At 34.7% G+C, this 10,461-nt stretch overlaps 1 protein-coding gene across 1 annotated transcript; it reads right to left on the bottom strand.

Annotated features, from left to right (window-relative positions):
- Positions 1 to 1,164: 1,164 nt before the first annotated feature.
- Positions 1,165 to 10,114, bottom strand: TENT5D (terminal nucleotidyltransferase 5D). The gene is made up of 2 exons (XM_059157603.1): positions 9,999 to 10,114; positions 1,165 to 3,978 (listed from the first exon to the last, which is right to left on the bottom strand). Exon 2 carries the CDS (start codon positions 3,957 to 3,959, stop codon positions 2,787 to 2,789), a length of 1,173 nt encoding a protein of 390 aa, XP_059013586.1. The 5' UTR covers positions 3,960 to 3,978; positions 9,999 to 10,114; the 3' UTR covers positions 1,165 to 2,786.
- Between the last annotated feature and the right edge of the window lie 347 nt (positions 10,115 to 10,461).

Raw genomic sequence — 10,461 nt, 5'->3', positions numbered from 1 at the left:
CGTCTTCAACTTTTTTTGACAAAAGACATGTCACTATCAGAAGAATAGCTCTGAATTTAAAAGTTACAAATACTCTGGAACTTTGATAATTATATGAAGACATTTGTGAAATGCAAGAATATTTTGGTTTTAAAAATATGTACCTATAACTGACACCAACCGTGTCCTGCTGATGTGAGTGCTTGAACTATATAGAAAGATTTTCTTTTTTGGTTTTGGTTAGGTTTCTGAGAAGAAAATAAAATTTAAAAATTCCCAAACTAAGACTTGGTCTTGAATTTGTATAAAATAAAATAAGAACAGACATCATTTCTCTCTTGTAATGAGATGACATATGTTGTGGAGCTGAACTTAACTAACATTTATGAACACATTTAGGCCAAGAAGCTAGCACTCATTTTTTTATAGAAAAACTTTTCCATTTATTATTCCTAACAAACAGAATGAAATAATACTGTCTTAGGACAACTAGCCTAATCCTGGAGAGACACTCAATGCTAAAGATAAATATTTTTCTGTTTGGTTGGTAGCAAAGGACAGCCTAGCTTGGTGATGGTATCTACAGAAAGAATGCCACAAGAAATAAAGCTATAGCTATCTCTTTAGTGATACCATTTCCATTCAACAGGTTTGGATTCTCTATCTGGAAAAAAAAATCTTATATGCCAGTTCTGAATTCTTCCACTACAATGAAAACACATACTTGAAATGTTAGGAGGAAGCTGATAGCTTTCAGACCATTCTTCCAGCAGGACTTAAAGTTTTATGAGAACACCATAGAGAATTTGCTTTTTAGGGGAAAAGGTTCAAATTTTCAATTGGACCAAAGGAACCTAAGGGAGCACATGAGGGAGCATCCTCAGAATTCTGCTATTCAGCAGAAAATGCTATGAAAATACTGAACCTTTAACCATTACCCATAATTACTACAGCCCTTTTATTCTTAAATACTTTATTTTTTGGAATTGTTTTTTCGTACTATTGATATAGCATATTCTCCTTCAGTTTTATATGCAAGCACTTCCACTAAGTGAAACCTAAAGATTGTGCTTTACTGCAGAAAGATCAATCATTTTTTAGCCAGTACATTCATTATGTTAATAGATTACTGAATTTTCTCTTTAATATAGTATTTATAAATTCTTTATTTATCCCAAGCAAGGTGAATCCATGTTTAAAAGCCTCAGAGTTGTATGCTGGATAATTATGTGCATGTGTATATACACATAAATATATTTTAAATATAATTCTTTAAAAATATACTGATGGCCAGTGGTGTGGTGGTATAAAACATCTTGGAAATATTGATTATTTGAAAGTGCTATATTTTATGTACTTCTTGTGTCCAGTACTATAATGCAGAGAAGAGATATTAAGCACAGTTTATAAGTGACAAATTCTCAGAATATGCCTTTTGGATCATGTTGTGATGAAAAAAGTCAGGATGGTCAATGAAAACTGAGATGGAAACAAAAAATCAGAAGCGAGTTAAAATGATGACATTTTCTGATGGTCTTATCTACATCCATTCAGGACAGTTCCCCTTCTGTCATCCCAGTTAATATTGGTCATGAATTATTTTCTTCATTATGGGAAGAAAATATTGTTTTAATTCCACTAGTAGACTTCCTAGCAGCATATTTGATGTAGTGTATAAATATTCTGATAACCTGATGAACATATGCAATTGTTGGAAAAATTATAGTATTATGCAAAAACTCACATGAGGAGGCACTTGAGTGGCAGGTTATAAACTGATGTTTGGTAAGACCAAAATGAAAAAAAAAAAAAGCTTCATTTAGCAATAATGAAAATATTTTCACTTACTAACACTGAATGTCTCCAAATATACTAAGATGTTACACAAATAGATCATAAAAAAAATAGTAAATAACATGCATGGCTAAAAACAAAAAACACTACCTTTTTTTGTTTTTTTGTTTGTTTCTTTTTGTTTTTTGCTATTTGCCATTTAGACCCTCTAACAGATGACAGAAAATTTTTGCATTCAGAGTTGGTCATTTCCATTCTTTTCAACTTATTTAGTGGGAAGAATGAAGAAACCTATAAAACTGACTGCAGTATTGGTTTTACAGCTGGATGGTATTAATCTTCAGATCAAAAAAATAACTAACTTATTTGACAGTTGACAAATTACTAATGTCCAGTGTTCTTCAGAACAAGTTTTTTCAATGTTCCTTCAAACCATAGTAAGATTTTGTATCTAACCCAATTTAATTGGAAAGCAAATTAAGTGCTTGTAAAGTCCAGAGTTTTATCTCTTCTGCATCTGTTGCCTTTGAAATTAGGTATTTTTGTTAAGTACTGAAAATTCACTGATGGTAATATATTCACTAGAAAAAAATGAAGTGAATGAAACAAAGGGATTGATTGAACACCAAAGTGGTGGCACTTGTATTTACTGTATCTTTGGACCTTAATACATGTGTCTGTTCTATTATGTTTTAATCAGAGATGCAGGCATCTGTAATGTATTTGTCAGAGCAAATTTAAAAGTCTTACTTAAGACTTAGTGAGATTTGAAAATCATTTTAAGTGATCCACAACATTTGAAAGTTATAATAGCTAATCAATAACACTTGAAAATAATTTAAAGTGGCCAGTTCATAGATGATATTCTATTTACTATAATGGTTTAAGCTATAATTGATGGAAAATGGTAACTGCACAAAAATAAAAATAGATCTTAAATTTTATGGATTTTAGAAACTTGCTTTATGAGGTGTTTAATTAAAGCAAAGTTTCTGTTGTATGCGTGTTTGTTTTTAAACCATACCATTTGGCACATGAAAGTGCAGTGGGTGGTATGGCTGAAAGAAAATAGGTGGTGGTCCAGAAGTTACATAATAAGTAGGATACCCTCCCTCAGCAGCTAAGTATGGAGCAGGCTGATAAAAACAAGTTACATTATCTGTATTGGGTAGTATATTCTGTTCTCCAAGTACTTTTAGAGCCATAAGGGTGATCATATTGAGTGTTTGCCTTCTTTCATGACCCATGAGACAAACAGTGCTTTCATTTACAACTCCACGCAAGGTCATAAGGTAGTCATATTTGCTCTTTTCTTCACCTATGAAATGGTTACGGAGGTACGATTCAATCTTCTTTTGCTGTTCTGCTACATCAGGAAAATCAATGAAGAATCTAGAACACATATAACGTTCCAGTGTCTTGATTTCTGCTTCACAAGCTGGCTTAAAGTCACGAACCAGCAAGTTGCTATACTTTAGAAGGCCACCACCTCTAATCTCTTCAGGTTTTCTAGTAGATATAAGCTTGTATTGCAAATGTGTCATTGCTTCTTGGAAGTCTCCATACATGCTTTCAGCTACCACAACAGGATAGGATTCTTTGGTTAGTTTGGCATTTTTGTCACTGTAGAATTCTAACATGGGATCCAAAACAATTTGAAAGGAATCAACACTAAATTCAAATTGTCGTCTGAGCGAATTCACAAATTTTAGCTCTACATTCTTTCCAGTGTTGTTTGAAAGAGAAATGAGACTCCAGCGATCATGCTTATTGCAGACTTTGACCATCTTTTGCACATAAGCCTCTTTCATTGTCTTTAGGGTGATCTTTTCCTTTTTTACACCTTTTGGTAAAAAGTCAAGCAGACAACCAAGAACTGCATCTTTAACAACTTGAAATTCCTGATCGCTTGGTAGTTCAACACCAAAAATAACATCTAGATCCTTATAGCTGATTCCATTGTGGCTTGCAAGTATATAACTTGCTGTGGATCCATTCAGTCGGGTATCTTTAACAATAATCCCTTGCTTTATCAATTGATTTTTCACAACTTGAATGATATATTTTGGTTTTACCTCCAGTGTGGGGAAATTCCCCCTTCCGTGAATTGGAATTACTTCATCTAACACTTGATTCAGTGTTATAACTTGATCCCAAATGAGATTGCTAAATCTGATTTCAGACATTGTAAAGACAGTAGATCAACTAAAAAGCAAGCAAAACATTGAGAGGAAATGTTAGCATTGCAAAATCAGTGTTATATCTAAAGCACATGAAAAAGTTAAAAACAGACTTACCCTCAACATAAACAAAGCTAATGCTATAAAGAAAATTGTCACTGTACCTAATTGTGTTTAAATTTATTTTTTAAAGTTTTTATTTAAATTATAGTTAACATACATTGTAATATTAGTTACATGTGTACAATATAGTAATTCAACACCTGTTCAACAGCCAATGCTCATCATAGTAAGTGTACTCCTTAATCCCCATCACCTATTTTACCCATCCCCCCACCCACCTTCCCTCTGGTAACCATCAGTTTGTTCTCTATAGTTAAGTAAGTGAAATAGAAGCCACTATGATTAAGTCAGAATTGTTAGATCCATTGGTGCATGCAAACAAACATTCTGAGGCAATTGTTAGAGCTGTAATTATTTTTTTATGTAAAATGGTGACCTCAATCTTTATGTAAATACTATAGTGATTATATTTGGTATAATTTTTGTCATGAAATTACCATAATACATCATTGATATTAATCACCATGAATTTAAAGCGAGATCAAAGAGCATGTGTGTGTGTGTTAGACCCAGCTGACTGAAGGCATAATGTTTAGAAGCAATATATAGCATCCTTAAACCAAAAGCTTTAGGGCATTTCATACATATATATGAATATATATATGGGGTACATATGAAACCATATTTCACATATACTACAGCTCAAATTTTAAAGACAATTACTAATGGATACTACATATCCATTAGGGTATGAATTCCTTGAATTTGAGGATAAAGAAGGTACCCAATTCATCACCTCTTCTATGTGTCCAGTAACCTTTTAAGAAATGTTGGTTAAAGGAAATAATAATTGGGAGAAAAACCATGAGAAACTCTAAACTTTAGGAAACAAAATGAAGGTAGCTAGATGGGAGGTTGGTGGGAGATGGGGTGATTGGGTGATGGGCTTTAAGTCAGGAAAGTGATGCAATGAGCACTGAGTGTTATACAAAACATAAATTATTGAATACTACATTTGAAATTAGTGATGTATTATAAGTTGGATAATGGAATTTTTAATTTAATTTTTATTTTTTAAAAATATTTGACAGACAGATCACAAGTAGGCAGAAAGGTAGGCAGAGAAAGAGAGAGAGGGGGAAGCAGGCTCCCTGCTGAGCAGAGAGCCCAATCTGGGGCTCAGTCTCAGGACCCTGAGATCATGACCTGAACTGAAGGCAGAGGCTCAACCTACTGAGCCACCCAGGCACCCTGGAAAATTTTTAAAAAAGAAAGAAATTTTGGTTGAAGGAAATAATAATTAGCACACATTGCATGGAGCACTGTGTATTATACGCAAACAACCAATCATGGAATACTAATCAAAAACTAATCATGTACTGTATGGTGACTAACATAACATAATAAAAAAATAAAATAAATAAAAAATAAAAAATATAAATATGTAAAAAAAAAGTGAAAAATACATGAGACTACTCCATTTGTCTCCAAAATGAGAGCAAGGATATACAAAACCCTGAGATTCCTGAGCTTTAAAAAAGGTTTTCTACAAATGTGCAATATGATATGTTCAGAAAATTTTACGGTTTGGGGGTGTTAAGAAATTAAAGTTATAAATACTATAAATGCAATTGTTAAAGATAATACTATTATGTAATTTGGTACAATTACAACTACTACGCAGATCTTCAAATACTCTATTAAGCTGTTTAAGCAAATAAAACTAGAAAAATAAAAAAAAAGTGGTAGTTATTGATGAAGCTTTGGGTTTAGGTTTTCTTCCCTGAATTCCAGAAATTAAAAAAATATATATGAAGTTTAAGGCAGATTTGTATAGGCAGTATTCATATTTTGCCTGTGTAAAGAGCTATTGGTACAGAAACTTAATATTTAGAATTTAATGTTGTATTATTTCCCTAGTGGAACTAGAGCAAATATCATATTATTTGACATCTGTAGAATCAACTTTTTTTTTCTTTTTTCAATTTGTTTTCTTTTTGTTTATTTAATTCCAGTATAACTAACATACAGTGTTATATTACTTTCAGTTGTACAATAAACTGATTTGACTATTCTGTACATTACTCGTGCTCAGTGTACTTTACATCCTCTTCACCTATTTCATCCATCCCCCCACCCACTTCTCCTCAGATAACAACAAGTTTGTTTTCTGTATTTTAGGGTTTTTTTGGGGTCTTTTTTCTTTGTTCATTTGTTTCTTAAATTTCACTTATGAGTGAAATCACATGGTATTTGTCTTTCTTATACTGACTTATTTTGAATTGACTTTGACAGTCCAAGCATTTTGCAAAAGGCCAATTAAGCAATGGCAAATCTATGTCAATGGGAAGATAAGACTAAGACTAAACATATTCTGTTTCTGTATATGAAATCTCCATATATGTGAATAAAAAAGTACTTATTTTTATTATGGGAGGAAATGGCTCATATAAGGTATTCTTTGTTTCATTTTAAGCCACATTAATTACTAATGTTCAGTAAATTTTGTTAGCAATGTCAATATACAAATCAATCCTTAAAGATAAATAGGCTGAATTGACTATACACCAGGTTGTTGGATTTTGTTTATTCATCCATCAACAGAAATGGTTTGTATATTGACTTTAGGACATTGGAAAAAATAAAATGTTACATGAAGAACAGATTATGCAGTAAGAACTGGCAGGCCTATTTCCTAAGTTCTCTTCCGGAAATATCACTGAATTGTTTTAAGCTAACAAAATGTGTTACCCTCAAATTCTCAAACTGGAAAAACAATAATTAATAACGTTGGCTGGTTTCATGTCAAGGCCTAAGCAAGGTCAATCATTTATCTAATATTTTAGAAATATCACATGTAAACTATACAACTTTAATTGATATAGAAAACTTTCCCCAATTCCTTTTTAATATGTAAATTTCTATTGCAACTGGCAATTTTTCCTTTTCTTATGGCAGATATCCATTGTCAATATTATCTAAAAGTTTAAAATTCAATGCTCCAATCCCAGGCCTATAGTCCCCCTGTAAACCTATACCTAAAATTATCAATGATCTGAAAATAAAGATTGTCTACATTGGTATACTGACATTAATATTACCACATTCTTTTCCATATAGAAGGATATTTATGTACAATATGTGTACATAATGTACAAGGATACTTATGTACAAATAAAACCCTCCAAAGTCATAAATAAGTAATTGTCAAAATGTAGGAGTCCTTGGTCAAAAAGTCAAGAAATAGGAAGTCTTACTTTAGAGGGAAGGAAGGGCCAGAATTTTGTTTCCCAGAAAAAAATCATACTATGATCTTGCAAAGACAAGAAAGAGGTTGTCCAAATTTTAACTTCACTTTACACAAGAGAAGTGATGTAGGGAAATTGATCATCACTGTACAAATATTTGGTTGCTGCTTGATCACCCGTGTTAATGACACCCCAAATTTCTGGTTTTCAGAATTATCTAGAGAGCTTAAAAAATACACATATAGAATATTTGAGGCCTGTTATTTCTTGTTAAAAAAATAACAGTGACATCAACTTGCTAAAATGTGGTAAAGCTCATTTGGTTGAGCAATATATTACCTAAATATCAAAATCATAGTTTTAATAACCAGTTTTTTTTCACCTTTCTGTATCCACAGCTACATAAACTTATTTTTAAAATCAAGACCATTTGGAGGGCACCTAGTTGGCTTAGTCAGTAGAGCATCTCTGCTGTCAGAGTCTTGAGTTCAAGACCCATATTGGGCTTTTAACCTACTTAAAAAAAATTAAAAAAAAATAAACAAAGCCGAAACAACAACCAGCAGCCAGCAGCGGACCCGGGGCACCTCGACCAGCAGCGTGGTGCCCTCGGTTCCCCCAGCATGGCCCCCTCGGCCTGGGCCATCTGCTGCCTCCTGGGGGGCCTCCTGCTCCATGGGGGCAGCCCCACCCCTGGCCCCAGCGTGCCCCGCCTGCGGCTCTCCTACCGAGGTACCAGCAGTGCACGCCCTGTTCAAGGGTGCGTCTGTGGGAGCCCGGGACCCTGTGACATCCCCGGCTCAGGGGTGCCCAGCCAGGCGCTGGGCAGCCTCTTCTGCTCACCGGAGGGATGCGGTCACTCCCACACAGCCCGTGGGAAGGACTTCACGGTCATTCCCGGAGATGGTGATCCAGCTGCCGCCAGAGGCGGGACCTGGGAGGAGGGCAGGGGCAGGTCCCCGGAGGGGGGAGGAGGGAGAGGCAGAGATGCAGGGGGACAACTTGAGGGGGGCTTCTGAGAAAAGGAGAGAAGCGTGGAGGTCCTGAGAGGCCTCAGTAGGGATGGGCAGGGAGAGATGGGGAGGGATGGAGAGGACAGGTCTGGAGGAGGTGTGCACTGAGCCTGGGCACCTGTGAGAGCCTGGGCCAGCAGCCTGCAGTGGAATCCCTCGCCCTGTCCCCACAGCCTAGAGGCCCCCACCTCCCATCTGCCTCTTGTAGCCCACTTCATAGTGCTGGCTTTTGTACTTCCCTTTCTGTCCCAGAGGCTCTTCACAGCCCAAAGGGGATCACAGCCTCCCCTCTTTAAAAAAAATAAATAAATAAATAAACAAAGCCCTTTTTCTATTGAATTAACATTATTACTGAGGAATTTCAAGCTACCATTTTACCTACCATCTCTACAGCTATGTGTACATGAGATGCAAATTAGAATTTTTAAAAATAGCCTTAGAAAAAAAGCATAGTTATGAAAATAAATGTTTTTTAAATCTTTTTTTAAGATTTTACTTATTTATGTTTGACAGAGAGCAAGCTTAAGTAGGGAGAGCAGCAGGCAGGAGGAGAGGGAGAAGCTTGCTCCCTGCTGAGCAGGGAGACAGATGTGGGGCTTGATCCCAGCACTGGGATCATGACCTGAGCTGAAGGCAGACACTTAATGACTGAGCCACCCAGGCCCCCCAAAGATAAATTTGTGATACACACACACATATAGACATATAAACATACATGAGCATATAAAATATTATGAAATATATGTCACAATGGAATAAATATAAATGATTGACATGGATCTGGAATTTGTATACACCTCTATCAATGCTCATCTCTATTAACATGGATAATTAAGATCTCAAAGCAATGTTATGCTTCTCTGGCACATCTATTTTCACATAATGTACAATATCAATATAATGTAATCACAGATTTCACATATGACATTAAAATAATTAGACTTATCTTCATGTGTGGGTTATGGCTCAGCAGTTAACTGTCATATTTCATATAGCAAAGTCAAATACTTATATATATATAACAAAAACATTACACAACTTGGAAAATTGAATTGCTGAACCAAAGAGAATGGCTAAATATAAACTTCAGATGACTATCATATAAAAGGTGGGAAAACACTAACAAAACCATTCACATTGTTTACATTTGCCATGGGTAGAGCACAGTTCTTAGTTACTCAAAGTGTGTTTATTGAACGTGAAATATAAAGCTATATTTTCACAGACTAAAAACTCAAGTTCAAGGCAGAAATCCTTCAATATTGTGTCACACAAACCCAAATAGAAGTACAAAATCTGAAATTTTCTTAATTATTCTTCTCCAAATGTGTAAATCAATAGTATTTTGCAGAGCATATAAGTCTTGTTCTGACTCTCTGACTTCTTCCAAATTATTCATCCTTGAAGCTATCACTTTTTCCATCTAGCTTAACCAACACTAGTGTGCCCATAATGTATCTAGCTATAGTAAACACAGAAAGTAGTTTCCATTATTCAGCTAGTTAAATTCATTGGAATGCAAGGCAAGATGTGTGAGTTGGCAAGACTTCACAAAGAACTGCAAATAGACACTTGTATAATTGTTCTCCCTATCACCACCCTATACAGCCTATAGTCCTTTTGACTATAGGATCAAAAGGAAAATGTAGTCACTCTTTTTGTATTTGTATTAATATTAGAATAATATTTTCAACAAGAATGAAAAAAGGTTTAAGACTTACATTGGGAGGATTACTTTGAGAATGCAATACAGTTGGATTAATATGATGATTCAGTGGATCCTTTAATAAAGATAGTGATTTTCATTTTATCATTGAATAAAATAATGAATCAATCAGGAAAACTGCAGGAAGAAAGAAAAAATGCGACAATGGAGTTCTTTTATAAATGTTATACATAGGTTAATGTGATCACTGGTCAGTGGTCCTACAAATTACATACACATAGACATATACATATACAGAGAGATAAAGAGACATAAAGACTGACAGAAGAAATGATTCTAGCATACATCAGAATTACATAGTTGTGATGTTTTATAAACACATAAATTCCTGGGTCCTGCCTTCAAAGTTTCTCATCAAGGTCAGAGGTAGGGCCTGAATATTTGCATTTCTACCAACTCTGCAGGTGATGATACTGCTGTTCAGGGAGCTACAACTTAAGAATCACTAATGAATAGAA

The sequence above is a fragment of the Mustela lutreola genome, chromosome X (genome assembly GCF_030435805.1).
Source record: "Mustela lutreola isolate mMusLut2 chromosome X, mMusLut2.pri, whole genome shotgun sequence".
Classification (NCBI taxonomy): Eukaryota; Metazoa; Chordata; class Mammalia; order Carnivora; family Mustelidae; genus Mustela; species Mustela lutreola.
The sequence above is the reverse complement of the archived record's forward strand: the minus strand, read 5'-3'. Positions and strand labels throughout refer to the sequence as shown.

Excerpts from the sequence above, each read along its gene's own strand:
- TENT5D (XM_059157603.1), bottom strand. The coding sequence starts at position 3,959 with ATGTCTGAAATCAGATTTAGCAATCTCATTTGGGATCAAGTTATAACA.